Genomic DNA, 15253 nt, shown 5'->3' with positions numbered 1-15253 from the left:
AATTTTTCAGGTTAAGGAGCTCCCATCTAACAGTGTGATATCAAAGCATTTCCCCATGGCAATAAAGTAGCATCATTCTCTACTCTTTTCTCCCTCTACTAAGTTAAATTTAGGTACTTCGCATCTCCAGTTTGACACACACTGGATAAAATCAGCTTGCAGGAGCAATGCGCATAGAGCACAACATTACTGGCTCCATAACCCAACTAAATTAAAGAGTCGAGTACACTCATGTCTCCTTAAATAGCATTAATAATACATAAGATAACCAAGGAACAAATATCTAGCCAAAAAACGAGAACCTATCATGTCAAACCAAAACAGACAAACTACAGCATAATACGAGGAAGGAAGCCCACAGCAGCCATCTAGAGACTGGAAAAAAAATAGCATTACAATCATCTCCCTCTGTGTACAAATAGTTGTCTTTCATACATACATCATTCAAATCCCTGCTAACATGGAGGTGGGATGTGTTTTCCAGATCATCCACTCATACAAATTCAACAAATGAAATCCAACACTCTTCCATGATGCAAGCCATTACGACACATATACAAGCTATCAAGCAATGGCTCACGCTTCTCCATCATCAGTCACCACCAGTCAAATGTTTTGGCGCACCAGGTGGTGCTGTTGGCCTTGGGAAATTGAACTGAGTGCCATCAAAGTGTGGAGCCTCCACATAGGGGCTCTATACCGTTCAACAAATTTGTTAGCGTAAGAGATTATAAATCTATTTATGAATGATAAATGATGGAAATTGAAATTAAGATTTTATTTCCCATGTTCCCTCTCCCATTCCCTTTTGTTTTATATGAAAAGAAACATGGAACTGCAGGCAATAATTGGAGATTAAATTGAACATTACAGTAATTTTTTGTAGAAACATTATTAACAAATTACTACTGTAATTATTTATTTACTTATTTTGGTTAGCCATTGCTAAATCTCAGGTATACTAAACTTGACAACCAGAACCACCAGAGCGAAGGCCCAGCTGGCTAGGTCTCATCTCTCAGTATACGTCCATGTGCACTCAGTCTTCATAATTCATGTTTCTCTAAAATTTTCCTGTTTGGGTAATATAACAATTTACTTAATCCTGATTCATTCTAAAAAAAGAAGACGCATCAATTTCCATGTAAGACTGGGTGTATAAAGTTAATAATTGGATCATGTTCAGAAAATTACATATGAATTTCGGAGGCATGGTAGGTTGGAAGGGAACAAGAACCAATTGAAAATGGATAGATAAATATAACTTCAAGAGTTATGGGAGGATGGGAAGGTTTTGAGTTTGCCAGTGACCTGATTTGAAGGAGAGTTTACAAATGAAGCTCCTTAAGAGCAGAAAGACAGGAGAGAGAAGAGGAGCCAGCCTGCACCCTTGTCAGGTATAAGATCAGGAATGCGTATCAGAAGAGTTCATAATATTTCAAAGTAGAAGAGTTCAAAGAAAAACTGGGAAGAGATTGGCCAGATAGCTCTCTAGCAAAACAAACTGAAATAAACTGTTTCATTTCAATGCATCTATGGTCAATGATAATGAATGTCTTCTCTATGAACAAGCTCAAGCTGCATGTAACTTTTGTTCATGCAAGCAGCCTGCACTTTGTTAAAGATTCTACATCAGAACCAAGCAAACTCAAAACGAATCAACAGAAAGGTGGATTGCCGGAAACCAAAGCCAGTTACTTCCACAACTAGAGGCAAGGAATGAGTAGAAAGCTCCCTCTAGACTATAAATCTGATGGCCTAGGCAGTTGAATGATTGTTATGGACTTAGAAATAAACACTCCAATATAATTTCTAGAACAACCTGCTAGAACATAGAAATCATCTACAAATTGTCCAAACACAAAGTTTGTTGGCTTCTTCCAAAGAGAAAAAAATACAACTCAGTCCATTTTGAAACTCTTGAATATTTAGTCTTTAACGCAAGAGAATGGTATGTTAATTCTTCTGATTATTTTCCTTAACATGTTGATGAATTCTTCCAAAATTATCATAAAATTTGTTCTTGGCTCACCAATCCATCTTGATAGATTCCATCTTATGTTTGCTAGGTCTAAGTTTTGTGAATGGTCTGAACCTGAGTGTGATGCGTGCACACAGAGAAGGGAAAGGAAGTGATTGGGAATTCTATTTCAGTATTTCTTGATAGAATGGTTTAGACACATTAACAGATGAATAAGTACCTAAAGTCCTATTTTTTTTTTTCTGGAAAGAAAAAGTCTATTATCCTGGTGACTAGCAAGAAATTGGATTGCCAATACACAGTTTTGAAAAGAATTTTGTTCTTAACTGCCATCTCAAATAACCTGCTTATTTGTTACACCATATTTTGCAACCTCATTTGACTTTTTCTGAACTTTCATAACCAGAAATTGTTACTTCAAAAGAGATTTAGCAGTTACTGAACTATTAACTTGTATAAAAAATGGCTACAGAGTGTAAAACCTGATAAAATAGATGAATTGTGCTCAAACACCAACAGAAGAAGGAAAAAAAAAAAAGGAAAAAGTTTGAATGGATTCATGTCTGAACAATAGTCTTTGGGGTGAAGGAACATACCTGTGATGCCAATGTACCATAAGATGGCTCTTCAAGACTTCTAGATTTTGGTGATGTGCTGGGACAAGTTGCATCATGACTTGGTGCACTTCCATTCAGTTTATGCACAGCACCATCTAGTGCAGTGTCACTCTCACTTCCATTAGATGACTTCACCCTCTACATACACAGAAGTTTCAAAAGTTCTACGTACTTCATGGATTGAACATTTCTGTTAGAACATAAAGTGCACTGAACTATGGGCAAATACCTGGAAGATTTTACCAAGAGTTTTCAACCCCTTAGCTCGCGCACGTAACTCTTCTTTCTTGACATTGTTGTCTTGAAGAACCTAAAATAAACCATTAATAGATTATCACCAAATGGTTTAGACCTAATATCTAATTCAATTTCATCCAACAACAATTAATATCTATGGACTGAATAAACAACCATCTGACAAACACGGGAAAGTGTGGCCTCAATATCAGCAACATTGAGTTTCCACAAGGAATCAATCATCAGCTTCTTGTGTGATTGCATGTATTCTTCAAGCTCTTCCTCAGTATAGTTTCCCTCTGCACTGAGCTGCTTCTTCATGTCCTCCTGTAGCTGGATCAGTGCAATGGCACCTAGACCACCAATAAGAAAAAATAAATAAGTAAATTAAATACAAAGCCTAGAAAAATTTTTCTGAAGCAAACTTTGTGCAATAATAATTCAATACAGAGCCTAGAAAAATTATTCTGAAGCAAACTTTGCACAATAAACATTTGAACTATTTTTGTTAATACCAACCTCCACTGAGATTTGTAATGTTACAGGATTAAAGGAATGAACTAAGATTAAAGGAATGAGCTAAGATTTAGAATGAATTAACTTTGCAAACCAGCCTATGTAATGAATCTCAATTACACAAATAGTGCAGGTAGGAGAGGATGATAGATTTACCTTAAAAAAGCAAATAAATGAAGCGCTATCTTTAACTGAACATATATCATTTCTCCCTATACAGGACATTGTCCATTATCAATGTGTGCAAATTGCAAAAAAAAACATGAAAATAAATAAAAAGTCCAAATTTTAATTAATGGTTTGTTATTCTCTCTTTTGCAACGGTCAATCAAGAAAAAGCAACTACACACCCATATCAACATGCACCACATGCAAGACAGCTCGGGTACGCGCTTGACATATGTTGAGAACACATCCAATTAAATAATGCATTGGCATGCATTAGTCAATCCTGAATAGTGGCCCAAGTGCCAACAATGCTTTCACCAAGTCCAAAAGGTTCCACATAGACATGGTTATTGGCCACGGCATGTAGTGTCTACTAACCTGTTGCTGCAGTTACTTGCGATTTAATGAAGTGGCCTTTGTTTCTAAACCATTCAGCGACGAATGGCACACCCAGATATATTGCTTTTTTTCCAAGCTCTTTGGCTGCTTGTCTTGCATAGATATAGCCAATTGTATTCAACATATCAACACCATATGCTGCAGAAAACATTAAAAAAGCCTTCAGCAGTTTGTCAATCACAATCCTAAAATAGATATACACTATATACAAGCATAAGAAGAGATCATTATGAGACAGATTGCACAGGGTCTATCCTAAAAGTTCAATCCTTGAATGAGTCATTGACCAACAATATTCACTGGAAGCCAACAATACTTCATATTCCATTTACACTAAGCCACAATTATAGAATGGTCAAAGAGTTACCAATAGAAAAGCAAAACAATGTGGATATGGAAGAAGACATTTTACCACAAGGATACAAACTCTGAAACTAAATTGATGTCATTTCAAGTGCCTATCCCTGAGTGAGGTCAGGATGCCAAGCTGGTACAACTGCTAACTTGGAAGTTGCCTTTGCTCATGTTCCTACTGCTTTCATAAAAAGAATGTCATTTTCCCCCTCTCAAGAACTGGAAGAGATTGAGGGGGGGAGGGGGGGTGTGGTCTCCATTCACATGTGGATTTCAGGCCAAGGAGAGCAGTATTGGCAAAAGTATATTAACAGAGAAAAAAAGGGTGAAACTAGCTATTCATTCCCGGCATATCCATTGAATTGGTAAATTATTGCCTGAATGTTCTGTAAGACTGGTAATGCCTTCAGCAATCCTTTCCTCTCCATATCTTTTTGTGTTAGAAGAAGTGAAACATGCCCTTCAACTTCATCTTTATTTAGTAGAAGAATCAAGAGCTTTAAATGGAATACCAAAACCTAGTTTGCAACCCAAGTCTGTGTCCATGATAGATGGTTGAAGTGCCCAACTTACACAAGCTAAATAAAGGACACTAAACCACAGCCTCAAACTTGTCGGATTCACCAACATGAACCCTTTTTCTCCTTTTTTTTTGAAACCAAACAATTTTCTGTGAGTTATTGTGGTATTATATCACCTTTTTCCACTTCATCTGGCATCATTTTTGGTCTACCTCTTCCTTCTTTGATTCTACTATTTGAATCCACTTAATTTTCCAATTTCCTTTATGCAACAATTTAGAGACAATGATAATTTACCTGCATTTGATAGCTTAGTTACTTCAGCTTCAGCATGATTAATAAATTCCTCTTTGTTCCCTTGTACATACTGGTTAAGTCGATCTTTCAGTATCTGCGCAAGCTTTTCTTCTCTCTCCTTCTGAACAACCTATATATGGTAGAACAAGTTCAGAAAAGGCACCAAATGATAATGAAATTTATGAGAAAAGAGTATAAATAAACATAAAAAGTTTCAAGTAACAGACATGCATGACTCCCTATTTCCAGTTTAACATACATAAAACCACAGTAACATGGCAAGATTCTTTGAATACAGATCTCTAATTAAAACCATAATCCAATTTGTGAATTTTCTGAGAGGAAAAAAAAATCTGGAATATCTTTTTATAATTAATAGCAATGCAACTAATGAAATAAATGCATAAAAAAGTGGTCCTGGATTTTTCACAATTCTAGGGTATCACAATTTCTTAGAACAACCAGATGATGAAACCCACTTATTTTCCAAGTTGGCATTGTGTGATTAGTGTATCTCTTCGAACCAGGTTATGTCTATTCACATTGGCGTGCCTTGTGGCTACCAATTGCAAACCACAGCATTCATATAAATGGCAATTGGTTTTGCAATTGGTATTGCTTTCTATTTTTGTCAATGCCATTACAACATAAGAGTTTATATTGCGTTTTAATTTTTGCCCTTTTGTTTTCTTAGCATTTTTTGGGCAATTACAATACACAATTATATACCGTTTTTGCTGGACTGAAGTCAATCATATGCACGACACAATTTTGCTCAGCCATTGGCACAGCTATATATTCATAAGCAACTTCTCTACCTTTTAAACATTCATGAATCAGTGCATTTGCACACTAGGACCGAAGAAAGTGGCAGCAGTTACCAAACTTGCTGCCTAAAAACCCTTTGAACACATTTGGATTGCTTTGAAAATGGAATGGAACCTCTTATTTCAAGATTTACTTCCCAATTTTTTTTAGATTATTAAAAATAATTTAATTATAGTCTTAAGAACATACTAAAAATAGATATTATTTTCACCTAATTCAAGTAATTAAATTACAATAATATCACAAAAAAATTTGGATTCTCTTACATGCCATTCAAGTAATGAAATTTTATTCTAGGAATTGCACCCCATTCAAAGATTTAAATTGCAGTTGTGGATCACAATTGCATTTGCATGTAACAGAAACAAGACCATCGCAGCTGTAACATAACAGTCCAGGCTACCTTAAATGAATGGATATTCAAGGACTTGAATAAAAATTAAAAAAAGAAAAAAGTAACTAACTATTAATCATAAACACAAAATCACGACATTTAATCCATTATTTACGTTCATTATTAATAAACCAACTTCATTAAGTAGCACCGCAACATGAAGATTAAAGATCTAAGCTTATCATCATGAAGAAGTAAGAAGAGTCATAATAATAACCCTTTGACTTTAATTTTTTTTCCTTGTTTCAAAGTGAAGTCAAGCTAAAAATCTTCAAGTAGCAATAATTTTGTGGAATTTGAGTTGAACAACACAAAAAAATTAACATGAGATGATCAGAAATGGTGGATACAGAAGTGGGGGTTCAGGGGAACCAAAGTTGGAACATGCAGCCAAACAAAGATCCATTTTTATATTAGAAACAACTTTATTGTATTTGAAATGGAATGATAGGGGCTGTTACTGTTACGTAATAGCCATTACCCAAGCATATTTTTTTCTGCCCATTATATATAGGGCATAAAGATGGTGGGCATTCAAAACATGTTGAATAACTGCTATTTAAAACGATGATTTCATTTCCATTTCTAAAGAAAACCAAATGCGCGTTTAGTTTTAACAGTAATACAAATTAAAAGAAGCAAGACAAGTTACGAAATTTCATCACTCTTTCTTCTGTCACCATTTCTATATTCCATTTAAAAAAGTAATAAGACTCAATAAACTATCAATAAAGTAAGATAACATCAGTAAACAAATACAAAAAAAAAAAAAAAAAAAAAAAAAAGACATAAAAGTGATGCAATGAAATGTTACCCTCATCTTCTCTTGCAACTTTTTTGTATCAAATTGTTCTCCCTCTGTGAAAATGTCTAATGAAGCCATTGATGCCATCGCAAGCTGTCCTATGTAGTCCTCAAAAAGCTCACTACCAAAAAGCATTGCAAAAATTGCTGCAGGATCAATAATTGCTTCTCTGCAAGTGAAAGGTAATATGCAAATAAGCGCCCAAACAAAAGAAAAGGCAAAAAAACAAATTTATTAACATTTGCATGCATGGAAAATGCTACAAATGGCCATGAAGCAGGTGTGCTTTGCAATTCCAATCCCCAACTCAATAGGAAGCTGAATGGGTATCCCTACTTAAAAGCATTTTTTTTTATTTCATACTTTTGCAAATTATTATATATATATATATATATATATATATATATATATATATATATATATATATATTTCATATATTATCATTTAAGGATATATGCATATATATTAAGTTTTGAATTCCATAATTGAATATTACAGAAAAGATAAACCTTGAATATTAAATGACATACTCCAAAGATAAATAGGTTTTCACATATTTATGTGAGTCAAAATTATAACACAAAAATGTCTTTTAAAATCAAAGAAAAATGGGGATGGGACAAGATGGAATGGCCCAAACTCATTCCCACCCTGCTACCTTCGGTTTCACAGGGTGCATAAAACGCTATGGAATTGGGTGAAATTGCCATGTCAAAGAAATGCATGAAGTATACATTCTATCAACCTTGAAATTCACCTATTCATAGATTAAGAACAAGAAACTAACGTTGAGATTCCAGATTTCCCATATGCATCGTATGCTTGCCGTTGGGCAGGATCACTCAATACTTGGTATGCCTCTCCCAACGCCTGAATTCAAATGAATAAAACTTGAATAAGACATAACTAACTTTCCAATACCCAATTCCCTTCTGATCCTTTAAACATCAGTCCCCTAATAGTCTTGTCCAAGCAAGCAAACAAGTGACTAAAATAACATTTTCAACAAACAATATATAAGTTATAAGGATAGTTTATTAGTTTCCACAAGCATTTGTTAGTACACTTCTAATTTCGACAAGGGCCCAAAAAACTGACAACAGCCTTTTATACCTATTAGCTATGCTTGTTGAAACCAAACTTTACGGTAGCCAATTTCTATAATCTGTAATACATATTTGTACTAGTAAATTGTTGGTCATAAAACTATGATGGAGGTTTACAGCCAGAGTATAGAAGAAGAACATTCATAGTTGGTATGATGATTTAAGTATTAAAGCAGAAGTAGTCAGAAATCCCAAAGCACCCTAGTCAAGATTTCAACTGCAATGGTGTTATTGACAAAGAATAAGAAGGGGAAGAAAGGAAACAAATCCGGCTGCAATATCTTCACTAGAAAAAGATAATACCTGTCTTTCTAGAAATTTTCTCATAAATTGGAAAGGCAAACACTTGCCTGAAAATTTTGTGCAGCAAGAGGATCATTGGGATTCTTATCTGGATGAACCTGTCGGGCCTGCAAGCCAAAAAAGGAGAAAGCGAAATGAGACTGGATGAAAATAGCTGCCAGAATGACACTAACAAGCAACGAATGATCAGTATAAAAGAAGAAGTAAAAACCCAGATATAAAAACAAAACAAGCAGCAGATCCTGATCAAGTACAGATCCAGATAGCATGTCAATTCACGAAAATGATATGCAATCGAATAAGTAGGATTCGGCAAATTAAAATGAAATTAAAAATTGGAAATAATCTTAGAAAAATCTACCTTGATGTAATAAGCCTTCTTGATCTCCGCCTCGGTGGCGGTGGGGCTGACCCCAAGCACGTCGTAATATTCCGTCTCTCTCACCATTTTCCCTCCGATCGATCACCAATTTCCTTCTTCGTATATTTATAAGTAATACGAGCGAATAGTAATCTTATCCCCAATCAAATCTTTCTCTTAGATTGACTAATGAATTGATTTACGCGTAAGAAAAGATATAAACATAAATAGAACTAAAAATTTAAAAGCAAACAACTGGACAGAGGACAAGAATCAGAAAAGAAGATAGATAGATAGATAGATAAGAAGATTCTTCGTGTTCGTTCGCTGTTACAGTAGAAAAAGCAGAGCAGGCAGGCCGATGGTGATATCCCCAATTGTATACACACAAAAGAGGAAAGAATTTTCCTTCCCGCAGACCTCTTTAAAATTTTTGGCGTTGACTAACGTTGCCTGCTGCCGCGTTGTTCCATTTTCTTGGTCGCATACTCGTATTCGGTACGCTTCTACTGTATCGTACTTTCGATCCTAATCACTTTATATATATATATATTTCTTTTCGTTATTGTATTTCAAAATCAAAATAATGCATTGAGATTTTTTTTTTTTTTGAAATGCAAAAAATAAACTTACATATGGTAATTATACTCTTTTAAACTCAAAATACAGAGTTATTGATCAACGTTTTCATTTTAATTTAATATTAAAATTTATAATAATTTATTATCACTTTTCATTATATTTCTAAATAAAGAAAATATTTAATTATTATTCATGTTAATCTTATTAAAATGTTTAATATTATTTATTTTAAATATATTAAATTATTATAAAAAGATAACAGGAATTAATTCTACTGAAAAGGATGTAAATATTATTTATTTTAAATTAATTAAGTTATATATTAAAATAAAAAAATAAAATTTAGTTTTAAAATTATTAAAAAAAACTTAATCTTAATAATTAAAAACTAAATGAGATACTCTTAACAGTAAATGTTAAAAAAAAAAAAATTGCCTGCACTCTGTGCATTTTTACTTTTAATTAAATTATTATTTTAACAACTAAAACTTAAAACTATTTAGTCCAAATCCTGCAGGTACCAACAAGCCACTTCTCTTGCCTTCTTTTATCAGAAGTCTTGTCCATATTGTGATTTTTCAATATCCAACATTCGAAATGGAGACTATTTTATATTTTTCCAGGTTATTCAAACCGAAGGTTGCGGTCAACTTTACGGCCGTCTTAAGCCTAAAAACTAAACAAAAATTTTGCCTCTCTTTCAGCGGGCGTTGTTCAAAGCTGATGTCAGCTAGAAGCCCGTTTAATTAAATAAGACTTGGGGATTTTTTTGAGTTGAGAAGCTGTTAGACTGATACAGATTAACAAATGTGGATCTATTTTCATAGATTGAGCCGTGGCAAAAGTTATTGGATTCGTGCCCATCACAGCAGTGTCACACAACTTGTAAAGTGTAATCCTTAACAAGGGAATGAAATTCACATCTGCACTTTTGCCGTTCTATATTTGAAGATTCAAGAGTTCAGGGATGGCCTATAGACGGCCGATGTAACTAACTGCAGAGCTCAATGCAAACACATTTTTTATTTGTATGTGGAGAAAAATCCTCTGCTCATTACAATTTCATTTGTCTTCTTCTGACACAGCAACTCCGTGCAACTCCAAGAGCTGAATAATCCTCTGCCCAAAATTATGAGAAAGAAAAGTGGATTCAATTTAAGCCCATGCTTCTATTTAAAAAAAAAAAAAAATCATGCATACTTGCTTTCTCTGTTCTCCTGCAAAAGGTGAACTTCATGAACTTGGGATTAGCCTTTTGGGAGATCTTGGCTTTTTTGGCTCCGTTCTCTTTGTCCATATTTGCATTTTCGAACATTATGTCTTGCCTGTATGGCTCGACACTTGCATCATTTTGCTGAAAAGAGGACAACGACAACCATTTATGTTTAGGCTCTTCCTTTCTTAAGGTCTGGGCTATGTCTAGTAAAAATTGATTCTTTCCCAAAGAATTGGTCGTGGGACCAATGGGGGCTCTCAATTGGTTCTCCTGCATCAGAGATCGAGAAAAAGGCAACATCTGGCTCTGTGCCTCTTTTTCTCTTGCTTCTTGCATTTCAGATATCAACGTGCTATCTTTCAACTCAATGAGCTGTGGGTTGTTAACTGATGAAAAACCCAATTTCCTATATATGCCTTGGTGTAGTGTGGCTCTAGAATTTGCGGTATATACATTCTCTGGAAATGGTTTTTGCCGCTGCCGTTCTCTTGGATGATTGCATTCTTCTGGCTGGCAGTTGTTGTTAGAGCCGCTATCTTCTTTGATGATCCCCAATTCAGCTGGATCTAAGCTCATATTTACCATCACTGAGCATCCAATTGCAGTTTCTAGAGCTTTTGATATGCTTTCTTCAGACATCTGGGCGGTAAGCTTCTCTTCAGCTCTTTTGAACATCAAATGTACAATGACATTGGCTGTTGCTAGCGAAAATTTACCACCCAAAAAAAAAAGGTTTCAGCTGAATAAACTTTCTTTGTAGCAATTAAATTGTAATTGTATTAGATAGCTACCTAGTACAAAGAAGAGCATTACCGCTGGATACTGTTAATGATGCAAGCTTCACATGGCTGGACAAGAATTCTTTCATATCTCTGCTTTGTATTCTTTCAAGAATATTCAACCAAATCTCATCCACATCTCTTGTGCTAGCTAAGCTGAGCACCCTCTCAACTCCTTTCCCTTTATCTTATCCATGCTTGCGTTAGTTGTGTTTAGGTCTCTGCTGCATGCATTTTGTTGCACAGAAGTTTTACTGGTAGAATGATGACTTGCCAATTTTCTGCTGTGGGATAAGATTGTGTCACCTGCAAGAAGTTTGCAAGGTTTCTCAGTTATGCTCCCTGAACCATTTCTTTTCCTAATTGACTTCTAAAGTCTGCATTGTAGCTCAATGCTAAAAAGGGTACCCGAGGGTAGAAATATCCTCTTTGGAAAGGCAATTCCTAAGGATATTCCACCAGAATTATCACTTGAAGCAATTTGTAGAAGTGCTGCAAATAACCATGCATTGTGGTCAAATGATGATCTAGGTTGCTTCTCCGCTTCAGCTAATATCTTTAAGGCATAGCACAAGTTCTCTGATTGAGTATTTACTGCAAAATTTGTCCAAAAAATTAGTATGTGGGGAAATGCTAAAGAATATAATGTTTAATCATTTTATGCATCTTACTCAGTCGAGATTCAGTTTGAAGTAGTTCTTCATCTTCGGATGGCCCAGCAAATGCTGAGTGATTAGGAATAGTGATAGCAGCACATGTGAGTATATCTGTAATAAGAGATGTCAATTGGAATACAATGGCTTCAGCTTCAATCCCAGTTGCGACCAATTCCTTGGCAATTGTTACAGTCTTATTATTGTCTCCAGAAAGAGCTGCTTTGAGTAAGTTGACGAGTTTATGTTGCGGAACTAGACCTACCTGCATGCAGAAGAATATAATTTCATTGATGAGATTGTCTAATAAAGGCTCTGAAGGAAGGTGGCTGACATATTGTCACAGTGTTGTTAAGCCATGGATAAGGAGAAGAGTGTGCACGTCTCTGTGTGTGCATAGAAGTTAAAAGAAAAGGCACCTACAAGTTGTTGGACCATGGAACTAGTGATTCTTGGTCCCAATATGGTTAACTGATCCAATATGTGTTCTGCTTCTTTCAAGGATCCTTCTGCCTCGGCAACAATCAGTTTCAGAGCTTCTTTTGCGATTGTAATTGCCTCCTCGGATACAATTCTTAATAGCTTTAATGTGACATCCATGCTACTAAGTCTTGGAAAACAGAATTTCTGACATTTTGATGATATTGTTTTTGGAATCATGTTTGCTTCTCCAGCAATCAGGACAACTATCATGGTAGCACTACATATGTTTTCAAATATACCCGAAAGTTCATCCCATGCTTCTGCAGTCAGCGAATGAGATTCCTCAATGCTGAAGACCTTAAATCTTAGTAATGCTTGTGCAAAAGACGTGCATTGAAGAAGTGTACTAATTCTTTGAAATCCAGTGGTTCTACTTCCGGAGCACAACTCCATCACATAAAGGCTTCTGCAGCATCCCTTGCAAGTCCAGCATGGCTTGTAAAGTGAAGTGGATTCACGGGTTAATTACCATAGGAGTGTGCCGTGAGAAGGAAAATACGGAAAAAGGGTTGAAAATCCTAATATTACGGAAACAGGGTGAGGAGAAAATACAGACGCTAGTCAAGATAGCGTTTTGGACTGGGACGCTATCAAAGATAGCGTGCAGAGCGGGACAAAGCCGAGACGCCAATTAGAGAAGCATACAAAAGCTTGGACGCCAGTAAGAGAAGTGTACGGAAGCTGGGACATTATTCTTAACAGCGTCCAAATGCAGGACACTATCATAGTCAGCTTGCAGAAACTCTTTGCAGAGATTCTCTGCAGCCCGGTCATGCAGCCCCGTTGCGTGCTCGTCGCGTCCCGTCAAGCCAGAATGAACAGAGGACTCTTCTCTGAAGAAAACATAGTGGTGGACCAGTGAAAAAAAAAATTGTGCTTGTATTTTGTGATTTCTAAAGATATATTATCCTGGTACGTATTTTACTTTCTTAAGAAAATAAATATATATTATATTTAAATATTTGAGTGTTTTATATATTTATATTTGTAGAAAGTTGATAAAATATTTATTTAAATATGCATGCATGTGATAATATGTAGTTGTTGAGTGATTTTTTACAAATGTTAGGTGATATTGTCTTATATTAGAAGAAAAATGAGTGATTTATTATTAATATTTTCAAATGATTTTTTTTGTATAATATATATTTAATTTTTATAATTTTTAACTAGTTTATAGATAATCTTAAAAATTAAAGGAAATATTTTTAACAATATATATATATATATATATATATATATATATATATATATATATATATATATATATATATATATATATCAGTAATAGTATAATATTTTGATAAATGATGAAATTTATTGAAAATATAAAATTTTATATAAATGAATAGGAAATTTAGTTTATAATATATTATATAAAAGAATGAAATGAAAGAGATAAGATAATAGTATATTCTTAATAAAAAGTTTAATTATGGAAGAAAATAAATTTAATGTAAATTAGAAATTTAAGGATAATAGGAAAAGTTAATTTAATCTATATAGTGGTTTAATTTAAAAAAAAAAAATTAGAACTAGGTTAAGATTCGAAAGGAATATATATATATACACTTTGAAAAATTGTAGAAGTTAGTGAAAAAAGAGAAAAAATAATAGGAAATTTAGTTTATAATATATTATATTAAAGAATAAAATAAAAGAGATAATATAATATTATATTCTTAATATAATTAAAAAACAAAAAAATTAATAAATACCACAAATAGCCGAAATAAAGTTTATATTAGTTAAAACGTAAAATATATATATATATTTTTTAAAATATAGTAGTTGAATATGTAGATTAGAAATATTTAATGTAAAAACTATAGAAAGAAGAAAAAATTTCAAGCAAAATAGTGTTTATAATATTTTATAATAAAGAATGTAGAGAATATATAATATAAATATATATTATTAAGTTGATAGTTCAAACAAAAATAAAAAAATAAAAGAAATTAAAATAATTGAATATTTGTGGTTAACCTAATCAATTATGAGAATTCAGAAAATAAAAAAATAATTAAATGAATAGAACCAGAAAACCAAATTAGTTCGATTCATTTGATTATTTTTTTTCAACACATACAGTTGAATATATGAGGTGAACCGGACTGTTTATCCGAGTACGTATAGAATTTCTTAGGTGAACTGAATCAAACCGCAGCAGCATTAGGTTTGATTTTTTAAAAAAAATTTAGATTTAAATTAAAAATTTAATAGGTTTGGCCGAAATAAACAACCAAACTGCATCTTTATTTGAATTCCTTTTTTTTTTTTTTTTACAAAGTTAGGCAATACTATTAATTATAATTTTTCTTATGTGTCATTCAAATAATTAGGATTCTTATTTAATCAGAAAAATATCAACTCCATCGTTTGCTACCTTATATTGGGATGGAGAAATTATTATTGATGGTGAAGGCTGCGACTATTGTGGAGGTTCATCAACAGTCATTACCATTGGTAGACGCATGAATTTTGGTACTTTAGATATGAAAATAGTACGTGCAATTGATCTTGAAGCTGGGTGTGAATTTATATCGAATATCTTTTTCAGACAACCCATTGAAGGAGATGGTTCAGTGAAATGGGACTGTATAGGTTTGACTAACGATGATGATATAAATATTATATTTAATTTTATTGATGA

The 15253-nt window shown here is 33.7% G+C and overlaps 2 protein-coding genes across 2 annotated transcripts; both read right to left on the bottom strand.

Annotated features, from left to right (window-relative positions):
• Positions 1–174: 174 nt before the first annotated feature.
• Positions 175–9352, bottom strand: LOC110669230 (chaperone protein dnaJ 10). Its single transcript, XM_021830759.2, has 10 exons — positions 8888–9352; positions 8574–8633; positions 7905–7987; positions 7127–7286; positions 5091–5220; positions 3898–4056; positions 3010–3188; positions 2828–2908; positions 2578–2736; positions 175–694 (listed from the first exon to the last, which is right to left on the bottom strand). Exons 1-10 carry the CDS (start codon positions 8972–8974, stop codon positions 593–595), a joined length of 1200 nt encoding a protein of 399 aa, XP_021686451.1. The 5' UTR covers positions 8975–9352; the 3' UTR covers positions 175–592.
• A 1171-nt stretch (positions 9353–10523) lies between these two features.
• LOC110669229 (protein STICHEL-like 4) lies at positions 10524–12993 on the bottom strand. Its single transcript, XM_058130510.1, has 7 exons — positions 12541–12993; positions 12136–12382; positions 11873–12058; positions 11629–11770; positions 11499–11557; positions 10670–11386; positions 10524–10588 (listed from the first exon to the last, which is right to left on the bottom strand). The coding sequence occupies exons 1-7, from the start codon at positions 12991–12993 to the stop codon at positions 10524–10526; spliced, it is 1869 nt and encodes a 622-aa protein (XP_057986493.1).
• Positions 12994–15253: the final 2260 nt, after the last annotated feature.

The sequence above is a fragment of the Hevea brasiliensis genome, chromosome 2 (genome assembly GCF_030052815.1).
Source record: "Hevea brasiliensis isolate MT/VB/25A 57/8 chromosome 2, ASM3005281v1, whole genome shotgun sequence".
Classification (NCBI taxonomy): Eukaryota; Viridiplantae; Streptophyta; class Magnoliopsida; order Malpighiales; family Euphorbiaceae; genus Hevea; species Hevea brasiliensis.
This window is presented reverse-complemented; position numbering and strand designations above follow the sequence as displayed.